Source organism: Dama dama, chromosome 4 (genome assembly GCF_033118175.1).
Source record: "Dama dama isolate Ldn47 chromosome 4, ASM3311817v1, whole genome shotgun sequence".
NCBI lineage: Eukaryota > Metazoa > Chordata > Mammalia > Artiodactyla > Cervidae > Dama > Dama dama.
In genome coordinates, this window is record NC_083684.1 from 57636861 (window position 1) to 57660126 (window position 23266).

The following is a 23266-nucleotide window of genomic DNA, read 5'->3' on the forward strand; positions in this document are numbered from 1 at the left end:
ATAACCTCAGATATGCAGATGACACCACCCTTATGGCAGAAAGCAAAGAAGAACCAAAGAGCCTCTTGATGAAAGTGAAAGAGGAGAGTGAAAAAGTTGGCTTAAAGCTCAACATTCAGAAAACTAAAATCATGGCATCCAGTCCCATCACTTGATGGCAAATAGCTGGGGAAACCTTGGAAACAGTGACAGACTTTATTTTGGGGGGCTCCAAAATCACTGCAGATGGTGACTGCAGCCATGAAATTAAATGATGCTTGCTCCTTGGAAGGAAAGTTATGACCAACCTAGATAGCATATTAAAAAGCAGAGACATTATTTTGCCAACAAAGGTCCATCTAGTCAAGGCTATGGTTTTTCCAGTAGTCATGTATAGATGTGAGAGTTGGTCTGTAAAGAAAACTGAGTGCCAAAGAATTGATGCTTTTGAACTGTGTAGTGTTGGAGAAGACTCTTGAGAGTCCCTTGGACTGCAAGGAGATCCAACCAGTCTATCCTAAAGGAAATCAGTCCTGAATATTCATTGGAAGGACTGATGCTGAAGCTGAAACTCCAACACTTTGGCTACCTGACGCAAAGAACTGACTCATTTGAAAAGACCCCGATGCTGGGAAAGATTGAAGGCAGGAGGAGAAGGAGATGACAGAGGATGAGATAGTTGGGTGGCATCACCAACTCAACAAACACTAGTTCGAGTAAACTCTGGGAGTCAGTGATGGACAGGGAGGCCTGGCATGCTGCAGTCCATGGCGTTGCAATGAGTCGGAGATGACTGACTGGCTGAACTGAACTGAACTAATCCTGTCATCTTAAAATGTAAATTGTGGGAGTGGGTCTAGTAAGACCTTTACAACCTTGAGACATTCTTTTGATTTATTGTAATAACCAATTTAAAAAGTATATAGCTCCCTAGCGAGGGGGACACTCTCCATCCCCCTTCTGATGTCTATGTCAGAAGCTTTCTCTGTCCTTTTTCATACTTTATTAAAACTCCACTACACAAAAGCTCTTGAGTGATCAAGCCTGGTCCCTGGTCCTGAAACTAAATCTTTTTCGGAGATCACAAATCCGACATCGTTCAAGGTAAGCTACCATAACCCCCATCTCCACCTGCCCTGGACTTGAGAATGCCTTCCTCGACCTTCGCTGACAACTTCTTAACTTTCCCTCAGCCACGCCAAAGACAATGAGGCCGCTAGGTTCGGCCAATACTCGGAACTACTCTCTCCGGCAAAGACCAGCAATTCAGATTGGCTTTAGAAAAGGCGCCTGTGACAGGCGGAGCCAAGTTGCATGCTGGGATGAAGGTCCAGGTTCCCATCTTCCAGGGGGGCTGGCCCCGGACTACATTTCCCAGAAGTCTTTCGGCACAAATCCTCTCCGGGCGGGGCGAGTTTGCCGAGAGCGCTTCGAAGTGCTGGGCTAGAGCCTCAGAGGATTTTCCGGCTCTTATTTCCCATGAACTTCTGGGCCTAAACTAATCTCAGTCTGTGGGTCCCTTTCCGGTGTCTCCGAGATTTTTGGACTCTGTGCGGTGAGTTGGACGCGTTGGAGGAAGTGGTCAGCTCCCGGTGAGGGTGGGAGGGCTCAGCGGACTTCTCTAGCGCCCTGTCAGAAACGGCAGTGAGGGAGGGAGGCGCTCGAGGTGAGAAGGCCCGGCGGCTGACAGGTTGGGTGGTGTCCGGAGCCTCAAGTCTGTGTGTGAGCGAGAGTCTGAGAAAAATGGTGTGTGACAGACGGCGTGACAGGGCCAGAGTGTGTCTCCCTAACAGTGTGCGAGATTGGGACTGTGTGACAAAGTGACGAGGTGCGTGGCCTTGTTAGTACGTGTGGTTTGCTTTGGCGGGACGCTCTGGGTTCCCTCTAGACTCTTTTAGTCGCTGCCGGAGTTAAGTGACCCCAAGAAAAGAAGTCCTGTGTTAAGCCCTAGAATGTGTGTTTCCGGCAAGAAGACACAGGTCGAGTCTTGAGATGAGGATTTTACAGTTTTACATCTGGAAGCGTCCTCATCACAGTCTCCTGGGAAGACGTGTAGGATTCCTCTTTGCGGGGCCAACTTTATGTGTCAGCACCATTGCAGCCAGACCTCTGTCCCCAAGAATTGCTCTCAGCTGAGTTGCAGCTTCCCCTTTAATGCCGTTTGTTTGTGTGTGGACGACGGCAGATGTAACCCCGGAGAGTGTTTTGTTTGTTTTTAGTTAGGTCTATCTGTGTTCCAAGGAATTCTGGTGTCTCACCATTTCTTCTCATCCCTTCCCGCCGCCCCTACCGACCCCCTCTCCCCCACCTCCTCCCCCACCCCCGGTGCTGCTCGGTTTCTGAGACGACCCTGAGGAGTAGGAAAGAATTGTTGCATATTTAGAAATCAAGGTTCAGGTGAATTTGTCTTTCTTTTTTTTATTCATAGTTCCCTTTGTTTCTTATCTCTCTCTCTGCGTCTCTTTTTTAAGTCTTTGTTGAATTTGTTACAACGTTGCTCCTGTTATATGTTTTGGCTTTTCGGCCGGAGGGATCGAGCTGCACTCCCTGGATTGGAAGGTGAAGTCCTAATCACTGGACTGCCAGGGAAGTCCCACCTTTGTTTTTAAATCTTGAGAATTTCTGTTTTCCTTGACTTTAGATATCTCCATTAGTAGTGTCTCTGAAACAGTGTCAGACTTTATTTTGGGGGGCTCCAAAATCACTGCAGATGGTGAAATTAAAGACGCTTACTCCTTGGAAGGAAAGTTATGACCAACCCAGATAGCATATTAAAAAGCAGAGACATTACTTTGCCAACAAAGGTCCGTCTAGTCAAGGCTATGGTTTTTCCAGTGGTCACGTATGGATGTGAGAGTTGGACGGTGAAGAAAGCTGAGTGCCGAAAAATTGATGCTTTTGAACTGTGGTGTTGGAGAAGACTCTTGAGAGTCCCTTGGACTGCATGGAGATCCAACCAGTCCATCCTAAAGGAGATCAGTCCTGGGTGTTCATTGGTAGGACTGATGCTGAAGCTGAAACTCCAATACTTTGGCCACCTCATGTGAAGAGTTGACTCATTGGAAAAGACCCTGATGCTTGGAGGGATTGGGGGCAGGAGGAGAAGGGGACGATAGAGGATGAGATGGCTGGATGGCATCACCGACTTGATGGACATGAGTTTGAGTAAACTCCGGGAGTTTGTGATGGACAGGGAGGACTGGCGTGCTGCGATTCATGGAGTTGCAAAGAGTCGGACACGACTGAATGACTGAACTGAACTGAAGTGTCTCTCCTGGACCTTCTGGTGAATGACCCACTATGCTGATGCAGCTCTCTCCCCAGAGACCCTCTATTGTCCTTCTCCTCAATCAGTAGCCATCTGTTCACATGGCAAATTGTTCAAATCCTCAGATGCATTGAGAGACATTTTTCAAGAATTATATCCAAATGTTTTAAATTGACCAGTGAAGAATGAGAGTGGTGTAGCCACACTTGTTAAGTATCTACTCTGTAGGAAATATTGTTGTGTTTATGTGCGTAGATTTCCTTGCTCTGACTTTGAAGGAAAAAAAATAATTTGTGTTCATTCACAGGAGAATCTTGACAGTGAAAGTGTCTCACTGTATAGCGAGCTACAGCTACAAAATGTTGAGGAGCTGGTAGATGTCATTTGTTTCAGACCCACTGATTTTCAGTGTTGGGCCTGTTGGTTCAGTTTTCCTCATGACTGAATTCCTTATCACTCAATTTTTTACATTTGGAAATATCTTTATTTTTCTGATTGGGCTTCCCTAGTAGCTCAGCTGGTAAAGAATCCACTTGCAATTCAGGAGACCCCAGTTTGACTCCTGGGTTAGGAAACTTCCTGGAGAAGGGATAGGCTACTCACTCCAGTATTCTTGGGCTTCCCTGGTGGCTCAGATGGGAAAGAATCTGCCTGCAATGTGGGAGACCTGGGTTGGGAAGATCCCCTGGAGAAGGGAACAGATACCCACTCCAGTATTCGTGACTGGAGAATTCCATGGACAGAGGAGCTTGGCAGACTATAGTCCATGGGGTCCCAAAGAATTGGACACAGCTGATCAACTTTCACTTTTATTTTTCTGATTACAGAGTTAACGCAGGTTTGTTGCAAAACATTCACCAATCCAGGAAATGTATAGAGAAGGAAGTTAAAATTATATCCCGTAGAGTTAATCATTCTTATTATTTTGATGTCTTTTTATTCAGTTGTTTAAGTCAGGACAGGCTCACTTCAGCATACCTGGACTAAAGCTTCTTTTTTCTTCTGCAGCTCTGTCTTTTCTGGACTCTGTGCTTCACCAATAGAGGAACCCTATGGAGCACTAATTAGTTCCTGGGATTCTAGAACCATGACTGACGTAAGTTGGTCTTTCTCCTTGACATGTTGTGATGTTTAGGTCATGTGGATCTTTTCCTGAATTACCCTAAAGCTTTCTACTTAACAGTACCCCCTCCTTGAACCTCCTTCTCAGTTTTTCCTGTTCCAGTAAACCGTGATGCCAAATAGCCCAGCATCTGCCCTCTGTGCCATTTCCAGTCAGTGCCATTGTATTCATCAACCACATGACTCAACATCTCCTGTGGCTCAGTCTTTCATCAAAAGCAGTGAAGGGATGGAGTCCTCTAAGGGAAATATTTGAGCATCTGTCGAAGAATAACACAAAGAAATATACTGAACAATCAGCTCGCTTTTATTTATATACTAGGAGAGCCAACAGTAGGTTGAGTTCATCATCTTTCAAAGGCACGAAGAGGATTCATACAAGAGGAGGAAAGAGGAGAGAATGAAAGACTTCAGACTTTTAGAAAGCAACAGTTTTCCTTTTGCAAGCCAAGATGCTGATTAATTCATGTCCTATCTAGGAAAAAAAAAAAGGATAACGTTCCCCCAATAGTTTTCCTTTTTCAGGCTAATATGCAGCTATCAAAGAAGCGGGTCAGGGTACTCTGCCCTTAGCCAGCTGAATGGTCACCCATGGGAAGAGTTTCAATTGTGTATTCTCTGGTAGAGCTTTGGTGTTTAACTGGCACAGATCCATATAAGGCTGTCTTAGTTCTTGCCTTTTGTTATTACTTCCATATTTGTTCAGCCGGGGCTGCCCTGTTTCTCTTATTAGGGTTTCTCATTCCCATGACAAGTCTGTGGTGTGATGAGTTAGTGATGAGGGTTCCTTTGGATCACACAGGAAAACTTGGAACTTCTACACAGACCTGAGTTTTCCAGAAAGATAAGATAGAATTTGGGATTTCTTAGTTTCAGCTTCAGTTTGTATGAGATCACATGTTTTGCAAACTTGCAGGATTAGAGTGGGAAGTGAGTGGTTCTTTCCAGGGATTCCCTTCTCAATAAACACCAGTGTCAAAGTCCATTTTGTTACTGACCAGGTTGTGACAGCTATGTCATGTCTTCTATCCGTATCTTCCAACTTGAGAACAAGGAATTGTTAAGCGATGGATGGTTGATGGTACCACATAAGAAGAGGATCCAGATTCTTAAATACTGGATGATAACAGACTCCTGGAATTAAGAAAATCTTTAAAAGTTTTGTTCACCCTAAATGTACAATAGTTATTAATCTTATATGATAGTTATATGATGAACTGAATTGCATCTAATAATGTTTTATGTATTCAATTCATCACAATAAGGAAAAAATGCTAACCACAGGGAACTGTACTCAATATTTTATAATTACCTATAAGGGAAAAGAATCTGAAATCCCTGTGCTATATACCTGAAACTAGCACAATATTATAAATCAACTATACTTCAGTAAAAAATTAATATAAGAAGAAAAAGGAAAATGCCTATGATCTAACAGAATGATTCACTTGAGGTTTAATGGTAATCCTTCATTTAATGGAAATCATTTTTCTAAAATAATAGATTTTATAGTACATTTGGGGAAAAAAGGTGTTTTTTTTCCATGTTTTTTTAAAGGAACAAGATGGTGTAGCAATTCCTATATATAAATTTATGAAGTGGGCACATAGCAGGTTGTATGTATGTATACACACCCATAAGCACCCCTGTCCCTTCCCCCAACACACTTTTTATTTAATAGAGGAGAAACTGGGATTATTTTATGCATATCAGACAGGTCTGGACAGCTGAGTTATCTCACAGTATACAGGAAGTTCTTTCTGCAATAACAGGCTTCTTCTCGAACATGTAGACACTCTGCTTTAATCATACTAATTTCCTTACTTTTTCCTACCCATCTGTTTCACAGGCTTTCAGCTGACTTGGTTGCTATATTTTTCTCTTCTTATAGGTTATCCTTCATACTCCTCTTTCAATTTCTTTAATTTCACAAGTAATGAGTGGGTTTTTGGTTTTAGGGCTTGGTGACATTCAGGGATGTGGCCATTGACTTCTCTCAGGAGGAGTGGGAATTCCTGGACCCTGCTCAGAGGGACTTGTATGTGGATGTGATGTTGGAGAACTACAGCAACTTGGTCTCACTGGGTAAGGTCATATGCCTGAAATAATTTAGACTCTTCTATCTGCAACATCAGCTTTCTCCACTGGGAACTATAGGGCTGTTTTTGAAGAAACCAGGTGAATTTCTCCCTTCATGTTCTCAAAATAATGTTTTGGTATTCATTGGCTTAGAAATGGGTTCATTGAGCACCTTGATCATCCCATCCCTCAGGGAGCTTCAACCCTCCTCTGGCCTTTTCTGCAGTGGCCTCTCTTCAGTGACCAAGGAGCTGGATTTGTATTATGGGGCATATGTTTATTTCATAACTACTGTCAGAGAAACCAGATTTCATACTGTGTTTGACGTCAGCATTTCTACAGGTGATCTCTGTCCTTGCTAGTCATAGTGTGGTTCTTTTATGTGAGGGACCATAGAAAGGCCAGAACAGAGTTTGTGAAAGAGGGAGTACCCAGAAGTGAGTGAGGGAGACAGACAGAGCCCAGGTGACAGGCTGTGGTGTTGGTTTCGGGGAATAATGTGGATTGTTCTCTCAGTGATTAGAAGCCATGATTTGGTTTACATGGGGTTTTAACTTTTTTATTTTTAAGTGTTACACAAACACCTATCATCAGCTTCTTCCAGGGTTTGTTAGAAATTGCAGCTTGTCAGGTCCTACTCCAGCATCTGTATTTACTCATAGTCTCCTAGTGATTTTTATTCACCTTCAAGAATTGCTCCCCTTTGTTATATTCTGACCCACATATAGGAAGTATAGCTAGAAACAAAATCCTGATACACTGTGGCTTTCAGAAGAACCTCTCTACTTTAATAGAATGGTGGATTGAATGAACAGAAATTCATTGCATACTAAGTGAACATGTTCCTTTACTTCCAACATATTTGAAGTTGAAAATTACAATCTGAACTTTGCACTTTACAAAGTTAAATCCTACACTGAGTTAAATCCTAGAAATGTCTCACAAAACTTGTTTTCACCTTAGCAAAATAATAACAGTAACAATAATAACATTAATAGTTAACATTATGCTTACTAAAAACCAGGCCCTGTACTAAGCAGAGCAAATACATGAACGTTTTTAACTTTTACAACATCCCCATGAGGTAGGTACTATTTTTAACCGTTTTTATGATGAGATTACCGAGGCACATACACAGTTTAAATGACCTCCCAAGGTCACACAGCTTGTGGGGATACAGTGGCAACAGTTGAACCTAAGAAGTCTGGCTCTAGAATCTGTGTTTTAAAACCACTGTTACGTGTTCTGTTTGCTCAAAAGAGGTAGAACCTGAATGAGCCTAAAACAAGGTCATTTATCACTTTATATGATCTCATGTTCTTCATTCCCACTGTTTCTCTCTTCTCTGGAGTCTTTATCAATATTATTTTTACCTTTATTGCAAATTTAACCAAATGTTTTGCACTTATAATTAAAAAAAAAAACACAAATCTCTCAAACCATTTGAGATTTCTTTTCCTGCAAGCAAACACTCCATTTCTAAGCCAGATATAGCAGCATTATTAGAGCAAGGAGAAGAGCCCTGGATAATTGTTGGGGATGTGAGGAGGTGCAAGAAGTTAGATCCCAGGAAGGCAAAGGCAGGAGGGAGCCATCAGCCCCGGGAACAACCTCACAGGTTACACAAGAAGAGAAAGGGAACAGCTGGGATGGTGTTTGGAAGGTCCTTATGAAGGACCAAGGCCTGTGGAGGGAAGGCCTGACACCTGGGAGAAGATAGAGATCTCAGTTTGAGCTACCAGGGGAACTTCATCTTGATCTCATTTCTGAGACTCTTTGTTTCTCCTATTTCCTTCCATTTCAGTGAGGAATTCTTTTTTGTTCCCATTGGAACTATTTTACTTATATGTTGGATATAGCTATTTTACAGCTGTTTTGCATTTGTGTATGTGAATGAATATACATACTCGTTCATCAATTCAGCACATATTTGGAGTTCCTACTCCTAGCCAGGCTGCATACCCCAGTATGCACTATTAATACCATCAGGAACAAGATTGATAACTTGCTCATTCTTGTGTACTTTGTGTCATTGGGGAGGAACATAAGTAAATAAATAGATAAATAGTATCATGTAATGAAACATGTTGTTCATGAGAGGCAGGCAGCATAAGAGAACAGAAAATGATGGGAACTGATACAGCTAATTCAGATAAGGGGGTCAGGGAAAGCTTTTGTGAGTAGAAATGTGACATCTAGGATCAGGTTATATGAATACCTGGGGGAGGAACATTTTAGTCACAATGAACTGAAGGGCAAAGGCCCTGAAGGTGGTAAGGAACTTTATTGGAAGAAATCTAAGAAGGGTAGAGTTAGTAAAGGAGTGTGTACTAAGAAATTGGGTCCCAGAGATAAGCACGGGTTAGATTAATATACAGTTGTGTTGTTGTTTTCTTAGGAATTTGGATTGTTTAGTTTCAGTCTGAAACAATTCATTCATCTTTTCTTGATTTACATTCCTTATTTCTTGAATAAAAATTTACAATATTATGTTTCAAGTATATAGCAAAGTGATTCAGTTATACATATATGTGTATGTATATATATATATATTTCAGATTGTATTCCCTTATAGGTTATTATAAGATATTGACTATAGTTCCCTGTGCTATACAGTAAGTGCTTGTTGCTTTTCTATTCTGTGTATAGTAGTTTTGTTAATCCCATACTCTTAATTTCTTCCTCCCCTGACTTTCCCCGTTGGTAACCATAAGTTTCTTTTCTATGTCTCTGAGTCTGTTTCCATTTTGTATATAGATTCATTTGTATTATTTCTTAGATTCCACATATAAGTGATGTCATATAATATTTGTCTTCCTCTGTTTGACTTACTTAGTATGATGTTCTCTAGAGCCATCCATGTTGCTGCAAATGGCTGAGTAATATTCCATTGTGTGTATATATATCATATCCTCTTAAACCAGTTGTCTGTTGATGGGCATTTGGGGTGTTTCCATGTCTTGGCTATTATAAATAATGCTGCTATGAACATGGGGTGCATGTATCTTTTTGAATTACAGCTTTTGTCTTTTCAAGATATATGCCCAGGAATGGGATTACTGGATAATAATAATTGCTCTATTTTTAGTATTTTTAAGGAACCTCTGTTTTTGTTCTCCATAGTGACTGTACCATTTTACATTCCCACCAACAGTGTATGAGGGTTCCCTTTTCTCCATAGTCTCTCCAGCATTTATTACTTACAGACTTTTATGATGGCCATTCTTACCAGTATGAAGGGGTGCCTCAGTGCAGTTTTGTTGTGCATTTCTGTAGTAATTAGTGATGTAGAGCATTTTTTCATGTGCCTGTTGGCTATCTATATGTGTTCTTTGGAGAAATGTCTATCTAAGTCTTGTGCCCATTTTTTTATTGGGTTGTTTATCTTTATTGATACCGAGTTGTATGAGCTGTTAGTGTATTTTGGAAATTAACCCCTTTAATGAGGCTTTTATGAGGAGGAACTTTGAGGCTATTAAATATTGTATTCCTCTTCAAACTTTCAGTTTATTCATATGTTGGATTTCTAATCAGCAGGTTGTAATTTGTTTTTCCCATTATTTATTTTGAAGCTCAAAATATATGAGCTGTTCCCAGATGTGATCCATGGGAACCCTCTAAATAGTAGCTTCTGTGTCCTTTGGCATGTCTCCATCACACTTAGAGCACCTCCTTATTTTCTGACATAACTCCAGCCCTAAAGTCAGCCTTTTCTTCAAGGTTCCTTGGTTCTTTTAGTTGAGTATGGTATTTAGAAGCCAGAATCTGAGTGCTAGATTTGCTCATTGCTGCTGGGGAATGGCTGTCCCTAGGCCCTCTCAGTGAACAGAGTAGGGAGAGAATATGTTTATATGCACACATGCATATATGTACACACTTTTACATCTATACTATGAGTTCACACAGATGTCTCCAGTTCCTTTTCAACACTACAAGTTTCACTTCAGCTTATGCACCTTCCATATTTCTAATTCCCTTTTCTGACAATGAAAAACCTGGGTTCCATTATTCTTAATGTATTTATAGTTTACCCTTGAACAACATGGGTTTGAACCATGCAGGTCCACTTATATGCAGATTTTTTTCAAGAAATATACAGTTGACTCTCCGTTTCCACAGGTTCTACAACCATGGAAAAGGAGGGCCAACTGTGGGACTTTGCATCCTTGGGTACCTGAGGTGGGTTCTGGAACCAATCCCCCAAGATGCCAAGGGATGATTGTACTTATTTGGTCAAACTTTCTGTGACTAAGCAGTCTTCTGTCATCACTACCACCACCACCTTGATCGTGTGATTGCCTTTCTATCCCACTTGGGCTGTGACAACCCATGCAAGTCACTAAGCACATGAACACTTGTCCTAACCTTGCTTGCATTCTGACTCCTGACATGAGACAACCCTTTTACATTGTGACCATCCTTATGCTGGCTGACCTTCAGATCCTGCTCTGGGCCTCATTTTATTAAATCCTGATCCTTGAGGATGCGTTTTGAAAATATTCTGTGTGATGAGATGGAAAGTCTTCATTAAGCTCTTCTGCTGTATACTGAAGTGTAGTGGTTACCTTGCAGGAAACTGCCTGTGTCGATGTTTGAATTATGAGTTAAACTAGCTGCTTTTTTCATGGAACACCCTTTTTTTTCTTTCCTTGAAAGAATGACTGACAGGCAGACTATGGTTGAAGGCTTGAGTAGTTGGAAACATTTTCTTCTAAATGAGCATGTCACTTTAAGAACAACTAAGATTATTTATTGCCAATGATAAAATTTAAACTTTCAAGTAAAAATTAGAATTGTGTGAAGCTTATATCCATTATTTTGAGCTTTCAATTCAGTTCAGTTGCTCAGTCGTGTCCAACTCTTTGTGACCCCATGAATCGCAGCATGCCAGGGCTCCCTGTCCATCACAAACTCCTGGAGTCTACCCAAACCCATGTCCATCGAGTCAGTGATGCCATCCAGCCATCTCATCATCTGTCATCCCCTTCTCCTCCTGCCCCCAATCCTTCCCAGCATTAGGGTCTTTTCCAGTGAGTCAACTCTTTGCATGAGGTGGCCAAAGTATTGGAGTTTCAGCTTCAGCATCAGTCCTTCCAATGAACACCCAGGACTGATCCCCTTTAGGATGGACTGGTTGGATCTCCATGTAGTCCAAGGGACTCTCAAGAGTCTTCTCCAACACCACAGTTCAAAAGCATCAATTCTTCAGCACTTAGTTTTCTTCACAACTCTCACATCCATACATGACTACTGGAAAAACCATAGCCTTGACTAGATGGACCTTTGTTGGCAAAGTAATGTCTCTGCTTTTAAATATGCTATCCAGGTTGGTCATAACTTTCCTTCCAAGGAGTAAGCGTCTTTTAATGTCATGGCTGCAATCACCATCTGCAGTGATTTTGGAGCCCAAAATAATAAAGTCTGACACTGTTTCCACTGTTTCCCTGTCTATTTCGCATGAAGTGATGGGACCAGATGCCATGATCTTAGTTTTCTGAATTTTGAGCTTTAAGCCAACTTTTTCACTCTCCTCTTTCACTTTCATCAAGAGGCTTTTTAGTTCTTCTCCACTTTCTGCCATAAGGGTGGTGTCGTCAGCATATCTGAGGTTATTGATATTTCTCCCTGCAATCTTGATTCCAGCTTGTGCTTCTTCCAGCCCAGCGTTTCTCATGATGTACTCTGCATATAAGTTAAATAAGTAGGGGACAATATACAGCCTTGACATACTCCTTACCTATTTGGGACCAGTCTGTTGTTCCATGTCCAGTGCTAACAGTTGCTTCCTCACCTGCATACAGGTTTTTCAAGAGACAGGTCAGATGGTCTGGTGTTCCCATCTCTTTAAGAATTTTCCACAGGTTATTGTGATCCACACAGTCAAAGGCTTTGGCATAGTCAATAAAGCAGAAATAGATGTTTTTCTGGAACTCTCTTGCTTTTTCTGTGATCCAACGGATCTCTGGTTTCAACAGATCCAATTTGATCTCTGGTTCCTCTGCCTTTTCTAAAACCAGCTTGAACATCTGGAAGTTTACGGTTCATGTATTGCTGAAGCCTGGCTTGGAGAATTTTGAGCATTACTTTACTAGCGTGTGAGATGAGTGCAGTTGTGCGGTAGTTGGAGCATTCTTTGGCCTTGCCTTTCTTTGGGAATTTTGAGCTTTACAGCTTCCCAATAAATATTTTTCTGATGAGGTAGATATATTTTTAACTTATGTTTTTTTTTGATATTATGTAATGAAATATGTCAGCATTTCAAATATCTGCAGGATTCAATGAGCCAGTATTTTTCAAATGACCAGTGCATGATATTACAGAATTATGCATGGATAAAAGAAAATCATCCAAAGTGCAATGGATTCTGTAACATAGTATGAAAAGTTCATGGGTATGGTTGCATACTCCACCTTGGAACTAACCTTTTAAGAAACTATCACTTCTCATGTTTTACTATATCAAAGAATAGCATCCACTATTACCTAAACAAGCTCATGGAATATTCTGCTATTTTATAATTATATATCTGTTAGAGGCTGGATTTTCTTCATATGCTGTTTTCTTCAGTGCTATTTCTTCAACCAAAATAGCATTGCCACAATTTGAATGCAAAAGAATCCTGTTGTCTTCTGTTAAGCCAGATATTAAAAAGACTTACAAAATATTTTAAGAAGGTATTCATTAATTTTTTGTTTTGGAATTTTTATTACAAATATTACTTTTCACAAAATGTGTTATTTAACATTAATGATTTATCATTTTTAAATAAATTAATAACTTTAAATTTCTCAGTTTTAATTTCTAATATGGTTAATTTCAAAAGATATAACCTACATAAACAAAAGCTCTTTTGGGTCCTTAATGCTTTTTTTTTAAAAAAACATCTAAAAAGAAGTTAAACTTCTGTTCATTTACTATCACTGTTGAGCTTTAAACAAAACATTCAAATACCAAGTAATTATAATTCAAGTTCAATTCAAATTTGTTGAACTACTTATTGAGGCTAAGTTGTACATAAGTGCACTCCTTTTAGTTTACATTTGGTCATCTCAAAGTAATTGTAATATTAGGTTGGTCAGTTTAAATACTGGCTTCCTTTTGGATATACACACAGTCTTTACACCCAAATGTTATTGTATACCAAACAATAAGAAATTATTAAATAAAATAGCAATAGTCAATGCAGTTTAGGCCTGTGCCCAATTATTCTTGATTAAAATTACTTCCCACAATCATTTCCACAGTATTCATCCACCATTTATTAGCTTACCAAGATATTAAACAATCACCAATAGGCAAAAACACTAGATTTGTATACTTTGTATTGCAGATATACTTACGCATGCGCAAGCAAGGGATTCACCAATATTGAAGAGTATAAGAGTCTACTGAGACCAAAAAGTTTGAGAACCATTCCTTCAGGGTATGGTTCTTACTTTCAATATATGGTTTTTGAGAGGCCTCAAAATAAATGCTTGGGAGTGTTCACTGAGGTCTTTCCATTTGAATTGGGTTGACTTCCAGTGTGCAACCTCTAGAATCTCTGATTTTAGTCAATGCCCCAGGCACCTTGTAAATGCATAACATTTGGTTACAGATTCAAGGGAGAACCCCAACATAGGTTCCTGGGGCTCCTTTGCATGGCTTCTCCTTTGATAAACCTTGAACCACAAATTCCACTCACTTTAGCAGCCCTGAATTCAGATCGTAATATCCTTGCCCAGTGACTTGATTAGTGGAAAGGCACATTTTAGTTTAAGAGACTGTTTACCAAGGAAGATGATGAGGAACTTGTTAAAATAACCCTTGTGGAATCCTCCAGAAAACTGTCAAATCAGAACATGATGATGACAGAAAACAACAAAATTCTGTAAAGCAATTATCCTTTAATAAAAAATAAATTTTATTGTTTTTTTTTAAATAAACTTTTTAAAAAGGCCAAAAAAAAAAAAAAAAAGAACATGATGAGATCACAAGAGTTGAAAAATCACAGCTGAATTTGTTGTTGGACAGGAGAGAGGCTTGTGCTTAGGAATTCACTAAATCTCCTGATTCAGTTCACTTATGAGTATTATTTTCAATTTGTCTTTACTTCTAGTATAAAGGGCTTTTTTTCTGGTAAAGGGAATAAAATGTGGTTTTCTTGTTTTCTTTCAGATTTGGAGTCGACATATGAGACAAAAAATACATTTTCAAAAAAGGACATTTTTGAAATAAATTTTTCCCAGTGGAAGATAAAGGAAAGAAATAAAACCATTAAGCTTGAGGCATCCATTTTCAAAAATAACTGGAAGTGTAAGAGCAGATTCAAGGGGCTCCAGGGACACCAAGAGAGATTCTTCAGTCAAGTGATAATCAGCTATGAAAAAATGCCCACTTACAAAAAGCACGAATCTCTTATTGCACATCAAAGAACTCCTAATCGAGAAAAACCCTACATTTGTAAGGAATGTGGGAAGGCTTATAGTCATGACTCAAAACTTGTTCAACATGAGAGAATTCATATGGCTAAAAAACATTTTGAATGTAAAGAATGTGGGAAGGACTTTTTAAGTGCCTATCAACTCACTGTGCATCAGAGATTTCATACTGGTGAGAAACCTTATGAATGTAAGGAATGTGGGAAGACCTTTAGTTGGGGATCAAGCCTTGTTAAACATGAGAGAATTCATACTGGTGAGAAACCCTATGAATGTAAAGAATGTGGGAAGGCCTTTAGTCGTGGCTATCACCTTACTCAACATCAGAAAATTCATATTGGTGTGAAATCTTATGAGTGTAAAGAATGTGGGAAGGCCTTTTTTTGGGGCTCAAGCCTTGCTAAACATGAGATAATTCATACAGGTGAGAAACCTTATAAATGTAAAGAATGTGGGAAGGCCTTCAGTCGTGGCTATCAACTTACTCAGCATCATAAAATCCATACTGGTAAGAAACCTTATGTATGTAAAATTTGTGGAAGGGCTTTTTGTTGGGGCTATCAACTTACTCGACATCAGATATTTCATACTGGCAAGAAACCCTACGAATGTAAGGAATGTGGGAAGACCTTTAATTGTGGCTCGAGTCTGGTTCAACATGAGAGAATCCATACTGGTGAGAAACCCTATGAATGTAAAGCATGTGGAAAGGCCTTTAGTCGTGGCTATCACCTTACTCAACATCAGAAAATCCATACTGGTGAGAAACCTTTTGAATGTAAGGAATGTGGGAAGGCCTTCAGTTGGGGTTCAAGCCTTGTTAAACACGAGAGAGTTCATTCTGGTGAGAAATCTTATGAATGTAAAGAATGTGGAAAAACCTTTGGTAGTGGCTATCAACTTACTCGACATCAGATATTTCATACTGGTGAGAAACCCTATAAATGTAAGGCATGTGGGAAGGCCTTTAATTGTGGCTCGAGTCTGGTTCAACATGAGAGAATCCATACTGGTGAGAAACCCTATGAATGTAAAGAATGTGGAAAGACCTTTAGTCGTGGCTATCACCTTACTCAACATCAGAAAATCCATACGGGTGAGAAACCTTTTCAATGTAAGGAATGCGGGAAGGCCTTTAGTTGGGGTTCAAGCCTTGTTAAACATGAGAGAGTTCATACTGGTGAGAAATACTATGAATGTAGAGACTGTGGGAAGGCCTTTGATAATGACTATCAACTTAGTGTTCATCAGAGATTTCATACTGGTGAGAAACCTCATCAATGTAAGGAATTTGGGAAGACCTTTACTTGTGGTGCAAGCCATGTTCAACATAAAAGAATTAATAATAATGATAAACCCTACAAATATAAAGAGTGTGGGGAAGCCTTTATATGGACAGCCTATTCAAATGGGGCAGTTGATGCTGGTGAAACTATGACTGAAGAAATGTGAAAGAATGTGCTTTTGTGTGTGTATAGACAACTTACTTAATGTGAGAAGTCTTACTCTTGAGAAACCTTTTGAATGTAGGGCATGTGCAAAACCCTAAACTGTGTATGGATAATTGATATCAGAAAATTCATATTAGTGAGAAATATTTTGAAAACGAGGACTAAGAAAAGGCCTTTCGACTTCTGTATGATCTTGAACATCTGTACTGACGTGAAGCCATTTAATTGTAGGAAATATGTAAAGATCTTTATTTTTTTTTAAGATCTTTAATTCATAGTACAAAGTCTCATAAGTGTTGGAAAAATTATGCTCATCAGAAACTCTTTAAGGCATATGGGAAGATTCTAAATTTAATTTGGTTCTTGTATATCAGAGAATTCATACTGCTGTGAAATTCTGTGAACTTAAGGAGTATGGGAAGACTTGTAATCATGGTAAACATCTTAAAATACATCAGGGAATTCATCCTAATGAGAAGCCATTTGAATTAGAATTGTAGGAAGGCCTTTAGACAACTGCTACTCCAACTATTGTCCAGAGACGTTTTGCCAGTCTATAAAATCATTGCCTGTCAATCATGAGATAAATGCAGAAAGTGAGAGTAAATGTTTGGAAACTTTTATAGAAATTTGATATTGCCATAACATTATCATTATATTTTACAAAAGTATCAGTCAATGAATGATTGGAAATTTAAAATGAAAAGTTTGTCCTTCCCTCTATAAGTTGAGAGACAACATTCATACTTTTTAAAACAGGAGACAAGTCACAAAGTAACTTAATTAGAATAAGAAATTCTTCACTTGTTGGACAATGATTAGAATAGCAGAATACTTAATACTTCATAAGATAAATATGATGTATACTTCATCAGACTTTGATAAATCTGGATAAGGAAAAATCAAGAAAGTTGGCAACATTGTAGAATCATTAATAAGAAAAGAGATATAATTAGAGATATAGAGGTTTTTTTTTTTTTTAACTTAAGGCAACACAATGTATTTAAACATATTTGGATCAATAAGAAAAGAAAAAGACTGAAAAAAATTGCTCCAAGATCTCTTTTTTAGAAACAATAGTTGGAAATTGTCATCTTCTTAGGTATCAATTTCAAGAGGAAAAAAAATTTTTTTGCTATCTCATCTGGATAACATATATATCTGGTAACAAAACTAAATGGAAATAGCCTCCAAAAAGCAAAAGCTAGATTAATTGAATTTGCCTGCATATGTGTTCAGTCACTTCAGTCATGTCCAACTCTTTGTGAACTCGTGGACTATAGCCCGACAGGCTCCTCTGTCTATGGATAGTCTCCAGGCAAGAATATTGGAATGGGTTGCCATGCCCTCCTCCAGGGGAACTTCCTGACCCAGGTAAATGCAAAAATTTTAAGTAAAACACCAATAAGCAGAATCCAGATGTAAGATTGCACAGTAGAAAATAGTTTTTATGGAATATTCAAGCCCAAAACTTTCTGGTTTAAATGGAAATATAGGCTAACTGACCAAAAAAAAAAAAAAGAATCAGTATAAGTTTAATTCATTCTGATAGTTCATCTTAAGGTTTGTGTGACTTTTAGAGTAGGAAATTACACACAATGACTTAATTCTAAGAAGAATTTAATATTTGTAAATCAGAATGCATCTCAAAATTGGTGACTTTTCATTTTCATCTCGGTGGCTGTTTTGATTTAGTGCCAGCATGAAAGCATATTAGTTATGATGAAATAAAAGAATGTTTATATACTCAGAATTTGACTCTTTAAAAATGACTGATTTCCAAAAATCAGTTACATCAGAACTGCACTGACAAATGTCTGTGGTTCATCTTGGTCATTGTTTTAATCTGCACCTCACCTCTATGTCCATTTTTGCAGATAGGCCATCCATGGTATCTCTGTTCAGTCGTTTATGGTTTAGTGGTTGACAGCATTATTCCACATAATTGTAATAATCAAGTGTAACACAAAGCAGAATACTTTGAGTGTTTTAATAGAATATATCATCACCAGTTAGAATTGTACTCCTCCAGGGTACCATATTTGCATGTTAACTAGGAGATATGGTGATAGCAACTTATCCTACCATTTCTGAAATTGTAGGTCTCGGAAGTCACCGGTGCTTAATAGTACTTGAGAAACAAAGGAAATTAATTCTCTGATTAAAGAAGCTTATGAAGCAGCATCTTCTAAAATACCCTCTTAAGGAACTACCTAAAGTACCTTATCAGCTTATCAAAAGGCTAAAGAGTAGTGAAGAAAATGGTTCAACTGTGTTTAAGTTGGTGTTATCTCAAACTTCACTATGGAAATACCAATTCTCATGACTTATTAACATCTTGAGGGTGTGAAACTGCATTGGGAGGTGCAACCATAACTAAGAGATGATAAAGTTGGAAATTACAGTCACTGAGTCTGATTGTTTAGCTATGACAAGATGACAGTATCGTACTCTTAGTTGCCTTCTAATGTTTTCTCTTATGAGTAAATATCTTCGTTGTGTCTAAGTAGGCATGGCTCCTGAGTTTTATCAAATGCCATTTTATTATCTCTTCCTGCAGTTGTATTTAATTTGTTATACTGTGATAATTATTTATGCTGACAGACTCTTTGACTTCTTCCTGTTTCTAGGTATACTCAGGTTAGCCATTGGGTGTGTGTATGTGTGTGTGTGTGTGTGTGTGTATGTTTTGAATTCCCTACTTGATTTCACTTAGTACTATTTTATTTAGAATTTTTACATCTCGTGAGTAAGACTATATGATGATTTTCTTTTAGAATGTATTTTTTTGTTTTTGTATTGCGATTACCTGTTCCTTAAAATTGCATGACTCTATTGGGTTGTTTTGTTTTGAATTGGAGGTCCTTAATCACTTTTTCTAGTTTAATCTGTTGATTTTCTTGTCTTTGAATTTCTACTTAGGACACAACAATTTCACTAAATATCCAGCACAGTTCCTTTAAGGAATCTTCATAGTACCAGCCAAGATCCACATAAAAAGAGTATTCCAACATAGTCCCTAACTGAAAATCTTTCAGTATGTGTTCTGGAAGATACCGTGTTGGGAAGTCAGAGTGCCTTATAGGACTGTTATAATTAGCCGTGTCTTTCAGAGTATATACATTTCTTTCTGTGTATACTGTGAAGTAGAATTGCTTGAGTTTGTTTATGGGTATGTCCATGTTCAGCTTTAATAAGTTTAGTTCTCCTACATATTAATAGATTTCCAAACAAATATACCAGCTGGCACTCCCAACAGCAGTGTGTGTTCGTATCCTTGACAATATGTGGCATCATCAGTTAAAAAATATATGTACATATTTTGCTACTGTGATAGGTATACAGTGGTACCTGATTGTAATGATTGTGGTTCACATTTCCAGTTTTCTGATTGTCTGTTGGCTATTTGAATTTTTCAGTATCTCTTCGCTCCTTGCTCATACATCATTGGATGCATTAGGTGTGTACAGTTTCACAAAGTATCTGCACAATTTATAGGACAGGATTTGACACCTAGGCCATCGTGTGTGCATTTATCCTCCACTAGACAGGGAGCTGGTTGATGGCTACGATGGAATCAGCTTTGTCTTTGCATCTCCAGCTCCAAGTATGATCCATGAGTTTTAGTTGTTTAACACAGTTAGGATACACTCATCAGAAATTAAAAGAACCAAAATGATTGAAGCAATGAGGAAGTATATTGAGTCATATAATATGATCCATTCTGGGCTGGTTGCCCTTTGTGCCTGACGTGAGAGATACTGTGATCTCCACCACCATCACATTAGAGATTCTTTTCACTTCTCTCCTACATTGAGTTTCTAGTTTTCTGCTTGCTCCCGTGGAGCAACCTCCAGTTGCTTTCTCAGAAGGGGGTGATTTTTGAAATAACTCACATGGTTAAAAAGGTTATTCTCCCCTTCTGTTTCTGATGTCTCATTTTGGCCAGCAGATTCTTGGGCATGTTCTTTTCATGGTCCATGGCTGAAGCCCAAAATGCTGAGCCAAAGCATCTTTAAAGTCTGTACAACCGTCCTGATCAGCTCACATTCTATTGATTAGACAAGTCAAGTGGACAAGCCCAACATTAACAGAGGCAGGGGTGAACCATGCCAAGGGCAGATGGTAAAGGAAGAATTGTGGGAAAACAGTATAAGCTACCAGGCTCATAACAACATAGGTGGCTTCCTTATATTACCTTGTGCGGGTAGCTAAGCAATAGTTAATCATTTCAAAGATAATATATCTCCATGATGTCAGCCAGTAGAGAAATATAAACCTTTCATATAACCATGCTCATAGTTGCCAAATGAATTTATAAATTTACATCAATTTCTTTTAAAAATAGTAAATTATCATGTATTAATATGGCTTAAACTGAGTCTCCCTTGGTGGCTCAGTGGTAAAGAATCTGCCTGCCAATGCAAGAGATGCAGTTTCAATCCCTGGGTTGGGAAGATCCCCTGGAGAAGGGAATGGCTACCTACTCCAGTGTTCTTGCCTGGGAAATCCCATGGACAGAGGGGCATGGCAGGCTACAGCCCATGGGTTTGCATAAGAGTTAGACACAACTTAGTGACTAAACAACAAATTGAGTCTTATGACTTGTGGCAGAATGATTGTCACTAATATGTCTGTTTATGAATCAGTTCAGTTCAGTCACTCAGTCATGTCTGACTCTTTGTGACCCCATGGGCTGCAGCACGCAGTCCATGAATAGTTATGAATAGTTGTGGAGAAAATTACAAGAAAAAGAGAGAAAATGTGTCAGAATAAGATGCTTTGTAATATCCAAAGTTAAAGAAGTTTCTCTTTCATATAGACTTCCTGAAAATGTGACCCCCACCATGTGAGCACAATTTGACAAAGAAAAATGGGCAGATAAACAGGTGTTCCTACTTTGTGGGGTTGTCTCACAACATGGAACTCCTCCAAATGAGTATTATTTGGACGTTAGTGCTGGACTGGGAGGTGCTCTAACGAAAGGCTGTGCAGGGTCCCACTGACAGCCTTTTAAAAGATGGAAGAGGTCATCAAAAGGAGGTGACCACTGGTTGACCTGAAAGCTGGACCCTGGCAATTGGAGACTCCTCCCTACCCCCTTCTTTGGAATGTGCAGTCTGCCCAATGTTCTCACACCAGGAGCCATTTCAAGGATGCAGCCTTGAGATGCTAATGTGTTGTTGAGACCATCTGGACAGTAAATGTGACTGAACTCAGCTAAGGCTTCTCTGTAAACAGCTTGCAGCTGCCCAAGATAAGCCTCCTACATAAGTTCCCTTGCTTATTTACACTGCCACCTACCAATTTGGAGTGGTCTGCCTATTCTGTTGCCCTCCGTGTACATGGGTCAGTTTTGAATTTCACCGGGAAACTCCTGAGTTTGTGAACCAACACCAAGAAGAGAAAGTGCTTGGAGACTTTAAGAGGAACTGGAAGGTCAGAGGTGCGGGAGCATCACTCTTGGATGTGCACTTCATTTCCCTTTCCCTGAAAGCTTAGTTGTGATTTAAATATCATTTGGCTGGATCCCTTCCCCTAAGAGTTCCGTCAAACAACTTCCATGGGTTACATTCAGTGGATGGCATAATTGCTGAGCCCCAGCATAGCTGAGATTTTTTTCTTTTTTGTGTGCATTAGTCTGGGTTCTCCAGAGAAACAGAATAGGTGATGATACATATACACTTTGCCAACAAAGGTCTGTATAGTCAAAGCTGTGGTTTTTCCAGTAGTCATTTATGGATGTGAAAGTTGGACCATAAAGAAGACTAAGTGCCAAAGAATTGATGCCTTTGAACTTTGGTACTGGAGAAGACTCTTGAGAATCTCTTGGACAACAAGGAGATCAAGCCACTCAATCCCAAAGGAAATCAACCCTGTTAATCCAAAAAGGATTAACACAAAACCATACTGAGGCACATCATACTTAAACAGCTGAAAACTGAAGGTAATGAGAAAATCTTGGAAGCATGAAGACAAAAATGACTTGTCTTCAGAAATGAAGCAGAAAAGTATAAAACAAGACGCAGAATTCAGTAGCAAAGAAAAGAATCCATAAAGAACAAAGGCATTTCAGTAAAAGAAACAATTAAAATTTGTCATTCAGTTCAGTTCAGTTCAGTCGCTCAGTCGTGTCCAACTCTTTGTGACCCCATGAATCGCAGCATGCCAGGCCTCCCTGTCCATCACCAACTCTTGGAGTTCACTCAAACTCATGCCCATCGAGTCAGTGATGCCATCCAGCCATCTCATCCTCTGTAGTTGGCTTAAAGCTCAACATTCAGAAATTTGTCATTAGCAGACATGTACTCCAAGAAATTAAGTTCTTCAAGCTGAAGGGAATTGATAATGGAAATTTAGATCACTGGGAAGGAATGAAGATCATGTGAAAAAGTAAATATATGAGTAAATAAAAAAGATTAGAGCTTTTTGGTCTTAATTTCTTTAAAATACAAAAGACTTTAAATTTCCAAGTGGAGTGCTGATGTGACTTTATGGATTACTACTTCTTAACTGCAAAAAAAAAAAAAAAACCAAAAAACTGATGCAATGCAGAGAGCTGGTGGTCAATACATGAATCAGGAGATTAAACAGAGCTTCACTTATGTGCCCCCTGTTATTTGACAAAATATTGAGTACACAATATTGTTTATGAAGTTATCTTGTAAAAAATGTTTAATCTGATACCTAGTCAAGCCTCTAGACATAATGTTCACAGTAAATGCGAAGGTTAGAGAAACAAGCCCATCTGAAGAAAAATGAGCACAAATCTAGAACGGGCAACATTACATGGGTTACTTCTCCTGAGTCTTCAAAGAGTTTAACTCACAAAATAGGTAGATGATAAGTTCTTGACCAAAACAGCCTCAACTGCCATAATCATAAAATATATGACCTTAGTTTGTTTCGAGCTTTTAGAAAAAGCAAACACTTTTGAAAGACATTTC

General features: G+C 39.0%; 1 protein-coding gene across 6 annotated transcripts; it reads left to right on the top strand.

Annotated features, from left to right (window-relative positions):
* Positions 1–1390: 1390 nt before the first annotated feature.
* ZNF283 (zinc finger protein 283) lies at positions 1391–23033 on the top strand. Of its 6 annotated transcripts, none has more exons than XM_061139522.1 (4): positions 1391–1534; positions 4256–4343; positions 6328–6454; positions 14606–23033. In XM_061139522.1, exons 2-4 carry the CDS (start codon positions 4335–4337, stop codon positions 16318–16320), a joined length of 1851 nt encoding a protein of 616 aa, XP_060995505.1. In that variant the 5' UTR covers positions 1391–1534; positions 4256–4334; the 3' UTR covers positions 16321–23033. The 6 variants fall into 6 exon arrangements, with proteins under 6 accessions (XP_060995505.1, XP_060995508.1, XP_060995507.1 ...); XM_061139523.1 differs by lacking the exon at positions 1391–1534 and adding an exon at positions 1552–1645; XM_061139525.1 differs by lacking the exon at positions 6328–6454.
* The last annotated feature ends 233 nt before the right edge of the window (positions 23034–23266 follow it).

Bases quoted from the DNA above. Each gene is read 5' to 3' on its own strand.
- ZNF283 (XM_061139522.1), top strand. The intron at 6,455-14,605 runs GTAAGGTCATAT...GTTTTCTTTCAG, and splicing joins CAGCAACTTGGTCTCACTGG to ATTTGGAGTCGACATATGAG.